At 48.4% G+C, this 18,597-nt stretch overlaps 1 protein-coding gene across 6 annotated transcripts in view; it reads left to right on the forward strand.

Moving 5' to 3' along the window:
* SNED1 (sushi, nidogen and EGF like domains 1) overlaps positions 1-18,597 on the forward strand; it is a 114,542-nt gene that overhangs the window by 77,963 nt on the left and 17,982 nt on the right. For 4 of the 6 annotated variants that reach the window (XM_029068448.2, XM_029068445.2, XM_029068450.2 and 1 more), the window contains 10 exons: positions 1,742-1,855; positions 2,604-2,717; positions 4,136-4,249; positions 4,732-4,845; positions 6,997-7,293; positions 9,962-10,145; positions 10,594-10,706; positions 12,294-12,575; positions 13,428-13,572; positions 16,734-16,816. In XM_029068448.2, coding sequence (XP_028924281.1) covers positions 1,742-1,855; positions 2,604-2,717; positions 4,136-4,249; positions 4,732-4,845; positions 6,997-7,293; positions 9,962-10,145; positions 10,594-10,706; positions 12,294-12,575; positions 13,428-13,572; positions 16,734-16,816 — 1,560 coding nt within the window. The remainder of the gene's footprint in view (positions 1-1,741; positions 1,856-2,603; positions 2,718-4,135; positions 4,250-4,731; positions 4,846-6,996; positions 7,294-9,961; positions 10,146-10,593; positions 10,707-12,293; positions 12,576-13,427; positions 13,573-16,733; positions 16,817-18,597) is intronic. The other 2 variants (XR_003760816.2, XM_029068446.2) reach the window with 2 other exon arrangements.

Consider the following 18,597-nt stretch of genomic DNA (forward strand, 5'->3'; position numbering starts at 1 on the left):
AGGGAGGGCATTCCGGGCATAGGGATTGGGGATGAGATAGACGAGATTGAGGTCTAGTGAGTAGGTTGGCATTGGAGCGGTGAAGGGTGCGGCCTGGGTTGTAGTCGGAAATCGAGAGAGGCAAAGTAGGAAGGGGCAAGGTGATTGAGTGTTTTCAAGTTGATGGTGAGGAGTTTCTGTTTGATGCGGAGGTAGATGGGCAACCACTGGAGGTTCTTGAGGAGTGGGAAAAGATGGACTGAATCGTTTTGTAGAAAAATGATCTGGGCAGCAAAATGTTCATTCAATCATATTTACTGAGCCCTTTCTGTGTACAAAAAGTACACAGAGAGTACACTATAACAACAGACACATTCCCTGCCCACAGTGAGCTCACGGTCTAGGGGACTGGAGTGGGAAGAGACAGGAAGTTGGGAGGTCAGCAAGGAGCTAACGTGGTAGCAGGTGGGTTGGAAAGGAAAGGGCGGATTTTAGACATATTGTGGAGGTTGAACCGACAGAATTTAGTAACAGATCGAATATGTGGGTTGAATGAGAGAGATGAGTGGAGGATAATACCAAAGTTATGGGCTTGTGATCAGGAAAGATGGTGGTGCTGTCTTCCGCGATGGGAAATTCAGGGGGAGGACGGGGTTTGGGTGGGAATACGAGGAGTTCTATTTCAGACAAAAGTCTGAGGTGTCAGCGGGACATTCAAGCAGGGATGTCCTGAAGGCAGGAGGAAATGCAAGACTGCAGAGAAGGGTAGAGTTCAAAGCTCCGAACCGTATTATATGAGAGAGAGTAGTCCAACTCATACAAATCGTTCTTAGAGCCATTGCAAACCTTAACAGTGGGTTATATGTAAGGAGCTAGAGGGTCGTGGACCTTGCGGTCAGACACGTATGCAGAGAGTGATGGGTTTCTGGTATTAATTAGGAAAGCATTCTCTCCAACCCTAATTCCAGGAACTGTAAAACTTTGCATTCGATTACCCACCCAATCCTGGAGCATCAATAAAACAATGAATTATATTTACCGAGCGCTTGCTCTATACAAAACTCTGTACTAAGACCTTAAGAGAATACAGTCGAGTTAGTAATAATTATCTATTAATTATTAGGGAATTTGTTAAGTGCTTACTATGTGCCAAGCACTGTTCTAAGCACTGGGGTAGATTGTCCCACGTGGGGCTCACAGTCTTAATCCCCATTTTACAAATGAGGGAACTGAGGCCCAGAGAAGTTAAGTGGCTTGCCCAAGGTCACACTGCAGACAAGCGGTAAAGCTAGGATTAGAACCCACGACCTCCAACTCCCAAGCCCGGGCTCTTTCCATTACGCCACGCTGCTTCTCTAGTAGATATATGCTCCCTGTGAGCAGAGAATATGTCTGTGATATTGCTATATTATACTCTCCGAAGTGCTCAGTACAGTGCTCTGCACACAATAAGCACTCAATAAATAGGATTGACTGACTGCTTTCAAAGAGCGTACAGTCTGGCAGAGCATGAGGGCAGCCCATCCTGATGGCTAGAAAATACTACTGTGGAAAAACTTTTTTTTGTTGACAGTTTGCACCAGAAAATTTCAAGTTGATCAATCGCTCTATCTTCTTCCAGCCCTGATCACGCTTCCGTTTAGGCCAGATTTACCACTGCAGTAACTTCAGTGGCCTCTCAACAAGGGCACTGGGTAATTCGCTCAAGATAATGTGGCTTTTTGTTTTCTTCCTCCCTCTCCCTTGACCTTTCTTCCCCTAGAAATAGACGAGTGCAGGTCTCAGCCATGCCTTAATGGGGGCTCCTGCAAGGATCGCGTTGCCGAATTCCTCTGTGTGTGCGGAGCAGGATACACGGGACACTACTGTGAGTTGGGTAAGTTTTAGAAACCACCTCCTATCTTTATGGAAAAATCACTTAAGCACTAAGAGGGAAGGGAAGAGGGGGGATTGGAATAGATTCTGTTCTATGAGGATGATCATCAAAAAGATGATCATCAAGGGCACTGAATCCTGGGAGATACCATATAAAAGTCATGGGGTGAGGGGAAGGAAAATAAAAAATTAAAGAACTGCCATAGCTAACTCATCTTTGTTAATAATGGCCCAGAGTTAGGGAGCCTTAAGATGCATGTCCTCCAATACGGTGACAAAACCAGCTAAAACTGCCAACTCTGTTGTATATTACTATCCCAAGCATTCAGCACAGTGCTCAGGACATTGCAACTGCTCAGTAAATACCACTGAATGAATGCATGAATAGAAAGTAGCAAAACTGACCCATCTAAACTCTCAATTTTTTCCTGCCCCTGCTAACCTTGAGTTATAGTGCCAATTGAGCAAGATTGAAGAGGGATTATAGCTCCGAGTGAAAAGGCATTGAATAAATGCTCCGGATAAACTTCCAATTCCTTATCAATCTCTAAATAGATCTACAAGAGGCTAAACAAACAATGAGATTATATCAGTACGTGGAAATAGTTGCCATGGTTGTACCTGAGTATGTAGATATACATATCTATATAAATGTATAGGGCGATCTATATATATACAGATATAGATATTTAAATACTGTTCCTTTTGGTGTAAAATGGTGGTTATAAATATTCTTTGTTTCCAAATAGAGATTAATGAGTGCCTGTCAGATCCCTGTAAGAATGGAGGAATTTGCAAAGATTTCCCAGGATCTTTTGTTTGCCAGTGTCCCGATGGCTTTTTAGGAATCCACTGTGAAACAGGTAGGAACCGCACCCGGACCTGGATGGCCCTCATTAGACTGAGACCTCTAATGGCTGAATTGGGGCCTTCCATCAGCGTCATTTCATTTCTACTCATTCCCAGAGAGTTTTCATGTCTCTCCTGAGACCCCCCCCCCCCCACTCTACTCCCTTTCTTAAATGACCCAGCAGTGCTAATCCAGGTACTGCGAAGATTCTGGGGTAACGAAGAAACTCAAGGACATTAAAGATTGGGATCAGCTACTGTCCTGGCCTTTGTAAACTCTTTGAATAATAATAATGTTGGTATTTATTCAGTGCTTACTATGTGCAGAGCACTGTTCTAAGCGCTGGCGTGGGACCGGATAATCAGGTTGTCCCACGTGAGGCTCACAGTCTTAATCCCCATTTGACAGATGAGGTCACTGAGGCACAGAGAAGTGAAGTGACTTGCCCACAGTCACCCGGCTGACAAGTGGCAGAGCCGGGATTCAAACTCACGACCTCTGACTCCCAAGCCCGGGCTCTTTCCACTGAGCCACGCTGCTTGAAGGCAGGGATTGTTCCTTGTACTTTATTTTAGGCTCCCGAGGCACTAATAGAATGCTCTAGACACGGCAGGTGCTCGGTGAGCACTGAGGAGGAAGGGCGGTGAGCGCTGAAATCGAAGACCAGTGTGCACCTCGCACTTTCTCGTCTTCTCTCTTCCCCTAAAAAAAGACCATCTCGGTTCTAGACAGCAAATGCCTAGGATAGCTTCCTGGAAGTTATTTTCTTGCCTTCCAGTGGCAGTTTAAATGCTATCCAAAGCCCGTCGACTGTTTTCTCCTACCAAGTAAATTTATCCTTCCTGAAAATGTACCATTATTGATTCTCAAGGATTTAGGTTAAACAAAGAATTATCCCGGTGAAGAGTTAATTTCTACACCTCAGGTTTCCCAACTGAAAAGTTGACTAACACTGGTCTTTTGCCCACTGCAGAGAGGAGTAAATAAGCTTTCTTTTTCACAAATCAAGGGAAAGAAAACCATGCAAAGTCTTATTATCGAGAAGGATCTGAATGTTTGCCCTCCGCAGTATGTGCTTAGAGAACTCAACTAGGTAGGAAGAAACTTATTGGTGATCCTAACTCTATGGATACACTATCAGAATGATTGCTAATGGAGGTGGGGCGTTCCGGGAGAGATGTGTCTGTTGTGTCGCTGTGGATCCGAGATGACTCGACAACGTAAGACAAGAAAAGACCTTTTGGCTAAGAATGAAAAGAACGATGGATTCCTAATGGCTGCTTTTGGTGCTGGAGAGCAGGCTGAATCTCTGACTTGAATGAGCCTCTACGGGAGGCCCTACCAGAGGCAGAGAATCGGGGCTTCGATCAGGTGTTGACATTTTAGTGATCGAAAATGACTTTTTTTGGGGGGGGGGGACGGATTTTCTAGAAGTGGATGCCTGCAACTCAAGACCTTGTCAGAATGGAGGAGAGTGTGAAAATTATGGAGGCTCCTTCTTGTGTGTCTGCCCGGAAGGGTTCTTTGGCTACCACTGTGAGATAGGTAAGATAAAATGGATTTGAGCATGCTAATCGTATATTAACATCTATTGGCACGTGTGTGTGCGTACGTGCCCGCGTGAACATGCGCACGCACGATAGGAAAATCAATTGCCAAATACAGTTCTTGGAGGAGGGATCCCCCACATCTCACTACTCCAGGCCTTGATTCCAAACCACAGCAATCTCCCCAAAGCCAAACCAATCTGAAAGCGCTAAGCCAGGCTGCTCTGACGACTGCAGGAATCCTTGTGGTCCCGAGCTTACTGGACCTCTGGGCCATATGGGTCTCTGCTCGTGGTAATCACCACAACAAAGGACGCTAGGAGAAACCGCTCAATTCCTTCCTCGATCTCCATCCTCACAGTTATAGATTCACCTTCTACCAACCCTAAATTTTCCTTTCCATAAGCCCGTTTAACCTTTCTCCAATCGTCTAACGTTTGTGAACGACATTACTCAAGGTAACTTTCCCCTCTCGTTTAGCCAGTGATCCTTGTTTCTCCAATCCCTGTGGGAGCCGAGGCTACTGTCTGTCTAACAACGGATCCCATGGCTGCACCTGCAAGGTGGGCTACACCGGCAAGAACTGCGAAAAAGGTAACGGGGCGGGATGGCCTCTCTGCGCCACCGTCATCGGTCGTGGGCGTCGGCCCTGCCCTCTCACTGAGAAGATGAATGTCATCTCTCCGGTGAAATTCGAAGGGGCTGACAGTGTGAATGAATGGAGGGTCAGAGATCTAGGCCAGGCTTTGCCCCGGTCTTCCAGTGCCAGCCGGGACAGAGTATTTAAATCTTTAAAACGAGAGTAATAATACAACAGCAAAGAGCAAGTAAGAGACATTGTGTCTACCACACGTAGTCAATACAGGGGATTACGAAAAGGCAGGAGATAAAAAGTTAAGGGAAATTTTCTAATGAACCCTCTAGCGTTTTCACCAGAGACCCCAGTACCTCATCAGCGAAGCCCTGAGGATGGAAGACCCTAAATCTCTCTAGGCGCAGGATGACGCTTGAGATAATATAACAACAATAATAATAACAATAACAATAATTGCTTGCGTTAAGCTCTTTACCACGTGCCAGACACTGTTCTAAGCACTAGGGTAGATACCAAATGAGCAGATCAGATTTCAGTCCCTGTCCCTCGTGGGGCTCACGGTCTAAGTAGGAGAGAGAACAGATATTTTAATCCTCATCCGACAGATGAAGAAACTGTGGCGCGAAGAAGTTAAGGGGCTCGTCCAAGGTTACACAACAGGCGAGGGCAGGATTTGAACCCAGATCCTCTAACTCCCTGGCCCATGATCCTTTCGCTAGGCTCTGCTGCTTCCACCCCTTGCCCAAATCCTACAGGATTGGGGTGGGGACAACGTGGTTCAGACCGAGATTACATTTCGTATGCCCTGGAGGGTCTAAGAGTGAAGAATGATGGACTGCACTTAAGAAACTACTGTCTTTGGCCCAAATCCAATTCCATTCTAATCCAGAGTCTCGGACCTTCTGGTCCTTCGATTGTTGGCGGATAGGTTCCGAATCAGGTGAGTCCAGGGACCCTGTAGGCTTTTCCACAGGGAGAAGGCCGTACTGAACACTGGGAGCTCTTTCTGATCTCCTTTTCCTCTCTCTTTCCCCTTGGCTAATAATAATGTAATAATAGTGTTGGTATCTGTTAAGCGCTTACTATGTGCAGAGCACCGTTCTAAGCGCTGGGGTAGATACAGGGTCATCAGGTTGTCCCACGTGAGGCTCACAGTTAATCCCCATTTTACAGATGAGGTCACTGAGGCCCAGAGAAGTCAAGTGACTTGCCCACAGTCACACAGCTGACAAGTGGCGGAGCGGGGATTCGAACCTATGACCCCTGACTCCCAAGCCCGGGCTCTTTCCACGGAGCCACGCTGATTCTCTAAGTCATGAGACATACAGAGGGTGTGGAGAGAAGATGCCTCTTGAGGGGAAGGGCAGCCTCAGGGTGACGGGCAGCTCTGGAGGAAAAGAAAGGGGCAGCTGTCTGGTCTCATGTGAGACAGGGGCTATGTCCAACCCGATTTCCTTGTATCCACCCCAGTGCTTAGTACAGTGCCTGGCACATAGTAAGTGCTTAACAAATACCATAATTATTATCTCCTTTACCAACATATCACTCCCCTCCTGAGTTGAAGGAGTGTTAATCAATCAATCCTATTTATTGAGCGCTTACAGTGGGCAGAGCAATCAGTCAGTCAGTCAGTTGTATTTCCTGAGTGCTTACTGAGTGCAAACGGCTGTACTAAGCACTTCGTTAGTTACAGTAACAGTAATTGTGGTATTTGTCAGGTGCTTACGGTGTGCCAGGCACTGTGCTAAGCGCTGGGGTGGAAACGAGCAAATCGAGTTGGATAAAATCTCCGTCCCATATGGGGCTGACGGTCTCAATCCCCATTTTACAGATGGGGTGCCGGAGGCACAGGGAAGCGAAGTGACTTGCCCAGGGTCACACAGCAGGCAAATGGCAGAGCTGGGATTAGAACCCGTGACCTTCTGACTCCCAGGCCTGTGTTCTAGCCATTATGCCAAGCTGCCAACTAACAGACACATTCCTTGCCCACCGTACTGAGAGCTTGGGAGAGTACAATACAGCGGAGTTCGCGGTCACCTTCCCTGCTCACACCAAATTCACCGTCTTGCAAATCCAAATAGCAGGGCATTTTCCTCTCGTCTGACACCTCATCTCTTCGCTTTTCTCCTGTCCTGGCGGGAACCCCGAAGAACTGCTGCCGCCGATGTCTTTAAAGGTCGAGAGGGTAGAAGACAGCGGCGTCTCCATTTCTTGGCGCCCACCAGAGGACCAAGTGGCGAAGCAGATGATCGACGGCTACGCGGTGACGTACGTCTCCTTCGACGGTTCTTACCGTCGGACGGATTTCGTGGACCGGAGCCGTTCTGCCCACCAGCTGCGGGCTCTGGCTTCGGGCAGAGCCTACAACATCTCCATCTTTTCCGTCAAACGCAACGTCAACAACAAAAATGACATCAGCCGGCCGGTCACGCTCATCACCCGCACTCGTGAGTCGCGTCGGGGGGCGAGGGGGAGGAGGCGGGGAGGGTTTCCTGGTCGTGAGGGTCAAATCCCAAGACAGGGATTTAACTGACCAAAAGCGGGGGCTCCTTCACAACTAGCTGAGCTCGCCTTTTCCCTCTGCTCCCTCTGCTCCCCCTCTTCACCTCTCCTCAGCTAAGCCCTCTTTTCCCCCCTTTCCCTCTGCTCCTCCCCCTTCCCTTCCCCTCCCCCCAGCACCGTACTCATCCGCTCAACTGTATATATCTTCATCACCCTATTTATTTTGTTAATGAGATGTACATCAACTCGATTCTATTTATTTGCTATTGTTTTAATGAGATGTTCATCCCCTCGTTTCTATTTATTGCTGTTGTTCTCATCTGTCCGTCTCCCCCGATTAGACCGTAAGCCCGTCAAAGGGCAGGGACCGTCTCTATCTGTTACCGATTTGTACATTCCAAGCTCTTAGTACAGTGCTCTGCACATAGTAAGCGCTCAATCAATACTATTGAATGAACTAGCAGATTTGTCGTCTTCCAAAACGGCCCATCCCCAGTGGCGACGTTTACTTTTAGATTCAGATGGCAAAAAGAGTTATCTCGTTGTGGTGCCGACACAGAGCATTGGGTGGATTAGAGCCCTTCCCACGTCTTTCAACTCACTGCTCCTGCTTTCCTTCCGTCCTCTAAGACCGTGCCCTTCAGCTCCCTCTTAGCTTTTTTGGTTTCCTCAGTTGCTTGACCATTTTATATAGAAGACTGTGCGAATCCAATCTCTATTAAGGGTCCAGGCTCCTTCTGATTCAGGCGAAGGCGAGCTGTCGGTTGGGAAGCTTCCAGATATTTTCCTCAGTGTGTGAAATCTTTGCATTTCATGGCCGGCATCTTTCATGTTGACATTTCTTTTTCAAGGCTTTTTTTTTTTTTCTAGGATAAGTTAGATAGTTTTGGGTTTTTCTGCATTTATCTTACTGACGCGCCCAGAGGCAATATCCAGCAAAGACAACTGTAGAAATTCACTGTGGAGACAGGGCCTTTTCAGAATGATTTTCCAGGGCCGAATTGATTAAGCACTGTGTAAATGGGGACCGTTGCGTTTCATAATAATTATTATTATCATTATGGTATTTGCTAAGCGCCTACTACGTGCCGAGCACTGTTCTAAGCACTGGGATAGGTACAAGGTGATCAGGTTAGAGAAGCAGCGTGGCTCAGTGGAAAGAGCACGGGCTTTGGAGTCAGAGGTCATGAGTTTGAATCCCAGGTCTGCCGCTCGTCAGCTGTGTGACTGTGGGCAAGTCACTTCACTTCTCTGTGCCTCAGTTACCTCATCTGTAAAATGGGGATGAAGACTGTGAGCCCCACGTGGGACAACCTGATTCCCCTGTGTCTACCCCAGCGCTTCAAACAGTGCTCTGCACATAGTAAGCGCTTAACAAACATCAACATTATTAGGTTGTCCCACATAGGGCTCACAGTCTTAATCCCCATTTTACAGGTGAAATAACTGAGGCACAGAGAAGTTAATTGACTTGCCCAAGGTCACACAGCAGACAAGTGGCAGAGCCAGGGCCTTCTGACTCCTAGGCCCTTGCTCTTGCCACTAGGCCATATCGCCCTCACATCCGTGAAGCCATTTGTTCACATGTTCAGTTCTTAGAGATTCGCTAAGGTTTGTGAGCTGTAATCGGTATTTCTTAGGATAAACAATAAAAAAGGGAGTTCTCTTCCCTTTGTTTGAGGAAAAAACAAAATGAGCTGGACTAGCTGGGTGGGTTTGAGGACCGGCCCATTAAATATTGGAAAGTGCCTTGTGTTTTCAGTAAGCCCATCCTCTTCTCTCCCCTGGTGACTTGTTTCCGCCTCTTCAGCAATGCTTTCGGTTTCTTTGAAGAAGAGAAGGGGATCCAGAATAAAGAGAACGCTCCTTCCCGAGATATTTGGGCTGTTGCAACTTTTTTCCTTGTCAGGAACTGTCTCCTGGATAACACGGGAGAGGCAAAAAGGGAGGGGAGGTAGGCTTATGGCCACATAAAGTAGCCATTTCACTTTTCTGCATTAGGCATTATGACAGGCATGTGCCTGCATCCATTTAATCGATCCATCAATAGCATTTTTTGAGCACTTACTGGTTGCAGAGCTCTTTGAAAAAGGCAATCTTTGAGTTGAGAACTTTTGGAAGTTTTACTTGATTCCTCACCTCAGTATAGTCAGCTCCCGAGGGGGTTTCGGCAGAAAGCCTCTTAGCAGGAACACGTGGCTGGGGAGGGCATCGAAGCTTCTGATTCATTCATTCAAGAGTATTTATTGAGCGCTTACTATGTGCACAGCACCGTACCAAGCGCTTGGAATGTACAGTTCGGCGACAGATAGAGACAATCCCGGCATTCTGATGCACCAAGCTCGTCCAACTCCCCTTCTGGCGTGGCTGCATTTGGATCCCACAGCCCGAGTGAAACAAACGACCTCTCGCCGATCGCACCGAAGAGATCTGCTTTATCTTTTCACGCGTTCCTTCTCTGAGGCCCCCTTTTTTTAGGAATTTTACCGCTGTGCTTTGTTCTTGCCCACTGTCCGTCAGAATTGAAGATGCTGAATCTCTCCTGCCTGAGATCTTTGTCGTCCCGGTAGAGAAATGGGTGACAGTGATGGTGTCTGTCATTTCACCCAACAGGGCCTCGCCCGGTGGAAGGCTTTGAAATCACCAATGTGTCAGCCACCACCATTACGGTGCAGTGGGCGCTCCACAGACTCAAGCACTCGACCGTCAACAGGGTCCGCGTGTCCATCCGTCACCTCGGGGATCGGGAGGACCGCACCGTGGAGCTGGACAACAGCATTTCTAAGTACACATTCTGGTGAGCGGGCAAATTCAAGGAGGCTCAAGTTCCTGCGTGCGTTCCGTTGGAAGACAGCAGGTGTTGTGAGGACTGTCGTGTCTCTTTGATGACTGTAGGTCCTTGTAAGAGTCTGGCCTACCTAGTCTAGTCTACCTTCAGGAAGGACCACATATTTAGAGGAAGTCCCTCCACCCCCACCCCTACCTCCGCTGAAAAAATACTCCGGATTCAGGTGAACGCGGCGCATTTTCACAAAATGGCACAAGGGAAATTAGAACATCATTTTGCTTGGCGGCATGGCCGGCATACTGCAGGTGATGTTGTGGGTGTATCCACGACGGTTATCTTTGATTGCTATCAGGCCACTCTATTATGGAACCATCCTCCTCCTCTCAGGGAGGTAGAATCTGCCCCGGTATTTAATGAAAGTTAAAATCTCCCTCCCATTTCTCTCCCTTCTTCACAGGGATCTCTTGCCTGGAGAGAGGTATATTATCCACGTGGCCACCCTCAGTGGGGTGGGAACTGAAGACCATCCCTCAGAGAGCTTGGCCACTGCCCCTTTCCATGTGTGGACTCGTGAGTATAACCCAAAGGCTTCTGGGTCAAAGCCTCTCAGCTGCACAAAGAGAGATTTCCCCCATCACAACCCATGGAGACTCTCCTCCCTTGCATGGTTGCGGCAGTTCCTAAAGTATAGTTGCTTCGAGGAAAAAATACTTGGGTGATCAGAGTCTAAATCTTCCCCATAAGCACCGGGAGGTCATTCTTTGTGCTCACTCCCCTCCCCGTCCCGATTTCGATCTCCACTTCCTGGAAGGAATGATGGCCTTAGAAACCTGCCGGAGGAAAAGGCAATTGGGAAGTCCATCGTTCGAAGTCTTGCTCGGGCCATCGGTGCTGTCCGATGGCTCTTGAGTTAATGATGGTAATAATAACAGTAATAATAATTGTGGCGTTTGTTCAGTGCTTGCTATGGGCCAGGCACTGTACTAAGCTCTGGGGTAGATAGAAGATAATAAGGTCAGTCAGAGCTTCTCCCACATAAGTGGGAGGGAGAACAGACATATGATCCCATATTTTACAGATAAGGAGGCCGAGGCACCGAGGAATTAAATGACTTGCCCGAGGTCACACAGACTGTAAATGCCAGAGCTGGGATTAGAGGCCACCTAACACCCAGGCCAATGGCCACGCTGGTGACTCTGAGAAAGCTGGAATTCTTAAACTGCACTATATACTTGGTGGACTCAGATACGGAAGAATAAAAGAGAAGACTTTCCTATTCTCTCTGATAAGAGACCCAGATTTGGCTTGATTCTAGTGATGGGAGTTTAAATTGCTTCTCAACGTGGAAAAGAATCTCCAGAATTTTCTACCCATTCCCTGAAAATAACCCTCTTCGGTTGTAATCATTCATTAAGTGAGAAGTAGGGTGGCCTAATGGACGGAGCATAGGCCTGGGAGTCAGAAGGACCTGGCTTCTAATGCTGACTCCACCACTTGTCTGCTGTGTGGCCTTGGACGAGTCACTTAACTTCTCTGTGCCTCAGTAGCCCCAACTGTAAAATGGGGATTGAGACCGTGGGCCCCCTGTGGGACGTGGACTGTGCCCAATCCGATTAGCTTGTATCTACCCAGCACTTAGTACAGTGCCTGGTGCAAGGTAAGCACTTTCCAAAAGCCATTTAAAAAAAAAAGTGTCCAGCATTCAAGGGGCTAAAGATGAGTCAAAATCGTACCTATAAAAGCTTTTGAAAATAGGGTGGCCTCAAGATGCGCTTAAGAAACACACATGCTGTTCTCATACCCAAACGAGGACGGGTCACAATCTCCTTGCACTGGGCCTGAGTGGACAGGAACAGCCAACCTGTCCTTTTTCACTCTTCCCCCAGCTGGGCATCCCATTCGGGCAGCATTTTCTCACCTGGCCTAAGGCTCATCCACAACGACAACCGTCTTAGGAAACCAATCCTCACCGAGCGCTTTACTGCGGGAAGAACGCTTTACTGAGCACTTGGGAGAGTACGGCTAAGCTGGGCCCCGTCCGCACTGATCTCTCCTTAGGTTACCAGTGAAAATGAAGCGTCACCTGTGAGTGAGGAAAGGCTTCAACTTCAGCTTCTCAGTAACCATTTCTTTCCTGCGTTCCCTCCCCTGGGACAGGGCCTCTTCCTCCCAGGAACCTCACCGCCTCCAGAGTGGCAGCCACATCTGCCCACATGGTATGGGAACAGCCGCCGGCCGGCGCTTCGGTGGAGGGCTACATCATCAACGTCACCACCAATCAGAGCGTGAAGAGTCGCTACGTCCCTAATGGAAAATTAACCGCCTACACCGTACGTGACCTGCTTCCGGGTCAAAGGTATCGCCTTTCAGTGACTGCTGTACAGAATACAGAGCAAGGTCAAGTGCACAGTGACCCTGCCCACCTGTATATTATCACCTGTAAGTTCTGAACCATTTTCCGTAACTATCACAATGCCCGTTGCTATTAAACCTTTAGTCCGGGGGAGGACCCAGCCCCCGGGAAAGATAATCTGTGACTCCAGAGAGTGGAGGCCGTGGTCGCCTGTCTGTAATCAAGAGCATGCATTTGGCGGTCTTTTAATCGTTAAATCAGTCAACCAGTCAGTTGGCGAGCGCTTACTGTGTGCGGAGCACTGTACCATGCGCTCGGGAGACGGCAATACAACGGAGTCGGTAGAAACGTTCCCGGTCCACAACGAGCTTACAGTCTACAGTCTGACGACGGACGTTAGAATAAATAATGCCTTAAAATAATATCCTAATATAATGTCTTAAAAGGCTAGTACAGATGATGAGGGCAAATGGAAGGTGTTACCAACGTGGGGAGGGGGCGGCAGGGAAGCTCCGGGAGAACGATCAACGCGCGGCAGGAAGGGCGAAGGAGATTATTAATCATTTTAGGGATGGCGGCAAAGAATGGCAACTGGGGTATCCGTAAGGCACTTGTTACGCGTCCAGTCGATGTACTAAGCACTCGGGATAGCAGATGAGACACAGCCCCCTTCCCACGAGGGGCTTACGGTCTAAGGGGAATATCGAAACAGAGATGGTACCCTCAAGCCGGAAGCGTTCTCGTACGGATCGGGGAGCGTCGCCGAGGGGCGGCGTCATGTTGTGGAGATGGAGCTACGGGACCGAGGGTGCTATCGCCGCGGTGGACCAATCTGGGAGCTGGTGAAAGATCCACAGAGATGTCTCTCGGACCCCGGAGATACCAAAGAGGCAGACGGCCTGTCCCTTCCCACTCACGCTCGCCTTCTTGTTCTGCAGCACAGAGGGAAGGAGCCTCCGACAGGCGATGGGGACAAGGGGGGAATGCCAGGGTGCTTCGGAACAGACTGCCCCCGGCATTCCTGCCAGAACTGCGACTCTTAGCCGACCACGACGTCCCGGAAGAACCGCCCCAGCCCTCCAGGTAAGAGCGAAAACCCAAACCTAAGAGTCGGATCGCTAGGCCCGCTCACGTACGCCACCCGTCTCTGGAAGAACTGAGATCCAGAGGAGACGTTGAACGTAACAGCGTTTCCTGAACACCCACCGCAGGGGTAGAAGTAAGTATTAACTGAGCACCGGCTACGTGCAAGGAGCCCTATTAAGCTCTTGGGTTGAGCACCTACTGCGTTCCGAGCACTGTAGTAGACGCAATCTAATGGAAGAGTAGAAGGTATAGATTGATGAAAATAGCTTAGTAAATAGTGAAATACTAGCCGCGAGGAAATAATTGATTAATGATGATGATAATGATTATCATCTCAACTTCCTACCATCTGTATTTCCCCCTTTTCACGATGCCACGACTGTGTTCACCAAGGTTTCCAATAACAATTTTGTAGTCAAACCTAGTAGTTATAATTACTATTATCAGCAATTAATCAACTATTCATAAACAGAAAAGAGTTTAGGTGGCTGACGGGATGGTGTGTCTGGTGGTATTGGTTAAGCGCTTACTATTTGCAAGGACTATACAAAGTCCTTGGGAAGCAGCTCAGTGGCTCAGTGGAAAGAGCCCTAGCTTGGGAGTCGGAGGTCATGGGTTCGAATCCCGGCTCCAGCCACTTGTCAGCTGTGTGACTGTGGGCAAGTCACTTCACTCCTCTGGGCCTCAGTTCCCTCATCTGTAAAATGGGGATTAACTGTGAGCCTCACGTGGGACAACTTGATGACCCTGTATCTACCTCAGCGCTTAGAACGGTGCTCTGCACATAGTAAGCGCTTAATAAATACCAGCATTATTTTTATTACTAAGCACTGGGGTTGATAGAAGATAATCAGGTTGGAACCAGAGCCCGTCCCTCATGGGGCTCACAACCTATGGAAGGGAGAACAGGCCCAGAGACGTTAAATGACTTACCTAAGGTTACACAGCGGGCAAGTGGCAGAGCCAGGACGAGAATCAAGGTTTCCTGATACTCAGGCCCAAGCTCTTTCCTCTAGGACAAGCTGCTTGTGAGGTAGTTAAAGGTTGAGAGAGGAAGAAAAGTCAGGAAAGGAAACTGAGGAGGGATCAAAAAGAGAGGGGGAAAATCAGGAGAGTTCCATATTTGTAAAACCAAGACTTGAGAGTTTCTCAGAGGAAAGGGTGGTCAGCTATGTTGAAAGGAGAAGAAAACTCATAGAGAATTAATATAGAGGCCACTTGTCTGCTGGGTGACCTTGGGCAAGTCACTTCACTTCTCTGTGCCTCAGTTGCCTCATCTGTAAAATGGGGATTAAGACTGGGAGCCCCACGTGGGACAACCTGGTTACCTTGTATCTACCCCAGAACTTACAACGGTGCTTGGCGCACAGTAAGCGCTTAACAAAAACCATCATCATCATCGTGGATTAGACTGTAAGCCCGTCAGACGGCAGGGACCGTCTCTATCTGTTGCCGACTTGTTCATTCCAAGCGCTTAGAACAGTGCTCTGCACATAGTAAGCGTTCAATAAATACTATTGAATGAATAAACAACTCGAGGGCAGACGGGCACTGGGTCTATTTCTACTGTTATTCATTCATTCAGTCGTATTTATTGAGCACTTACTGGGTGCAGAGCACCGTACTAAGTCCTTGGAAAGTACGACTCGGCAGTGAAGAGAGACATTGCCTGCCCACACCGGGCTTACGGTCTAGAAGGGGGAAGACAGACATCAGAACAAGTAAACAATGTTATGTTCTCAAGCAGCTAGTACAGTGCTCAGCGCACAGCCGGTGTCCAGGATAGCGCTCTGCCCACAGTAGATGCTCAGCTCGATGTCCTACACTCAGTAGATATTCAGTAAATGCTGCTGCTGGTAATAGTAATTATAACTGTTAGGTTTCACTACAAAATTGTTATTGGAAACCTTGGTGAACACAGTCTTGGCATAGTGAAAAGGGAGAAATGCAGATTGGAGGAAGTTGAGATAGTAATCGTTATCATTATTATTATAAAATGAGAGTTGGCCAAGAGGAAGGAGAGAGCGCATGGGTGAGGGCAGAAAGGGAGAAGGGAAATGGGGTGATAACTGGTGGGTGCAGAAGCTGGGAGGGGAGGTCGATCTCCAGTCTCTCAAAAGACCCCTGAAAGGTGTCAAGTTGTTGGCTGAGGTTGAGTTAGAACTTTATTTTTTTTAAAGGTATTAAGTGCTTATTATATTCCAGGTACTGTACTAAGTACTGGGGTAGCTACAAGCTTATCAGGTTGGACACGGTCCCTGTCCCACATGGGGCTCACAGTCTTAATCTCCATTTTACAGATGAGGTAACCGAGGCACAGGTAAGTCATGGGATTTGCCCAAGGTCACATAGACAAGTGGCAGAGCCGGAATTAGAACCCAGGTCCTTCTTGGACTTGCATCTTAGCGCCCATGAGACTTCTTAAGAGAAGCAGCGTGGCTCAGTGGAAAGAGCGCGGGCTTGGGAGGCTGAGGTGATGGGTTTGAATCCCGAATCTGCCACTTGGCAGCTGTGTGACTGTGGGCAAGTCACTTCACTTCTCTGGGCCTCAGTCTCCTCATCTGGAAAATGGGGATTAAGACTGTGAGCCTCACATGAGACAACCTGATTACCCTGCATCTACCCCAGGGCTTAGAACAACCCTCTGCACATAGTAAGCGCTTAACAAATACCAACATTATTATTCTGGGTTGGGCTCCACAGGGTCAACTTTGAGCGGGATTAGTGAGTGTCTTGAATTTATTCATGCCCATGTAAAGAGAAAGAGGGAGGGAAGGGAAGGGAAGGGAAGGGAAGGGAAGGGAAGGGAAGGGAAGGGAAGGGAAGGGAAGGGAAGGGAAGGGAAGGGAAGGGAAGGGAAGGGAAGGGAAGGGAAGGGAAGGGAAGGGAAGGGAAGGGAAGGGAAGGGAAGGGAAGGGAAGGGAAGGAAGGGAAGGGAAGGGAAGGGAAGGGAAGGGAAGGGAAGGGAAGGGAAGGGAAGGGAAGGGAAAAGAAAGAAGAGGAAAGGAGACCTGTGCTGGGTTGTCCTGAAGAACCTGGCCAAATCTGGCCATCCCAACGCATTAGAAGCCCATTAGAAAACACAATACAGCCACAGGCTCTGCCTGAATCCAAGGTCCAAGGTTCCAATGTGCTTATCTGTTGCCTTTCTTTCCTAGGTTTACTGAACTGGTGGATGGCAGAGGAAGGATTAGTGCTAAATTCAGCAGTTTACCCAATAAATCGGTCACCATGCGATCCCGTAAGTGTTTCTCCGTGAGCTCTGGACCGGGCCCTTTTGTAGTCTGTCACTCTGTCCAGCTGATGAACGGGACTTTAAAAGTGGTTGATGTAACTGGTAGGAGAGATTCATGGTTCGGGCACAGGTGGCAACGCAAAATGAAATGACCCGAATCAAATTGCTGCGTTCTAAACAGCAACGGCACATCGAGAGTGTCAGCGGCCCAGAGCAAGTATTTTGGGGGAGTACAAGGAGAGCCCCTCCTTGGGGACATTGAGGAGGCAAAGAGGACCCCTGTGGTCACTCCTAGAGATGGAGGGCCCAGAGCAGTTGCTCATTGCACCAGAAGTGACCCCTGACAGCGCACGTGGACACCAAAGCACAGCTTTGCCTGCCTGAAAGAAATAGATGCATGTTCTGCTATGTGAGCTATGCAGGTTGTGCAATGTAACAATAATAATAATAATAATAATGGTATTTGTTAGGTGCTTACTATGTGCCAGGCACTGTACTAAGCGTCGGGGTGGATACAAGCAAATCGGGGTGGATGCAGTCCCCGTCCCATCCGGGGCTCACCGCCTCAATCCCCATTTTATAGATGAGGTAACTGAGGCCCAGAGAAATGAAGTGATTTGCCCAGGGTCACACAGCAGACAAGTGGCGGAGTCAGAATTAGAACCCGTGACCTAACTCCCAAGCCCGGGCTCTATCCGCTATGCCACGCTGCTTCCCATGTCCTCCCGAGCCTTAAGAGGGAATTGCACAGGGGGATCACTGAGTCCTTCCCTCACTCCAGAGATCCTGTGAATGGGATTTGGCAGCAAGGGCCAGGGAGGAGGGAGGCTGGGCTTTTTTAATGGGTCTTTTAAATAAAAACCCCAGACGTAAAGGCATTTTGTGTCGTTTCCAAACCGAAAGAGGGTATGGGCCTGAAAATTACACTGTACAGGATAAAGCCAGACAAAGGACCGTCCTAATTGCACCAGGATCCAGCTTTTTAGAAAGGGAAGAGTCGGTGAGATTCTCGATCAGTCTGCTGGTTTCCACTGAGCAAACCTGCCACGGTGGGTCAAGGATGGGGCCTGAAGCACCGAAGCTGAGATTGGGAGGTCTCATTTGTTTGTTAAAAGAAAACGATCTAATTTCACCGTCTTCTTCTGATACAAATAACACACTCGTGCCAGCACCCGAACATATACTTCCCCTGCTTTCCGGTGTACGCACACGTGTGCCCAAACGCACGTACACACACGCACACTGAGTGCTTACTGTGGAGAACGCTGTACTTAGTGCTTGGAAAAATACACCTCAATCGAGCTGGTGGACATCATCCCTGCCCACAGGGAGTTTACAGTCTGCACACTCACCACGCTCTCTCTTGACAGAACCCGGTCATGTAAATATTGATTTCACTGTACAAGATGTAACTATAATTAAAGGGCCCTGAAAAATGACTCATAAATTCCTTTCCGGGAGCTACATTGCCCAGGATTCTGCAGGACTAAATTTCCCAGAATCTTCTGAGAAAATCCCTCATGGAGAAGGAGGAGGTAGCATTTCTTACAATCTGGAGTGCGAACGGAAAGAAAAACAAATGCCCGAATTGCACATGCTCGGACCCGGGAAAGCTCACGTCGTTACTGGAGTCCGTGGACTTGTTGACGTTTCTAGAACTGATGAGGTGTCAGAAACTGAATCTAGCTGTCTCTCCCATTTTACTCCCTCTTTGTGTTAAAAACGAAATTCCAACATCTAAGACTACCATTAATTTTGCTAAGGTTCCTCCACCGGGAATATGGCTC

Source organism: Ornithorhynchus anatinus, chromosome 7, assembly GCF_004115215.2.
Source record: "Ornithorhynchus anatinus isolate Pmale09 chromosome 7, mOrnAna1.pri.v4, whole genome shotgun sequence".
Taxonomy (NCBI): domain Eukaryota; kingdom Metazoa; phylum Chordata; class Mammalia; order Monotremata; family Ornithorhynchidae; genus Ornithorhynchus; species Ornithorhynchus anatinus.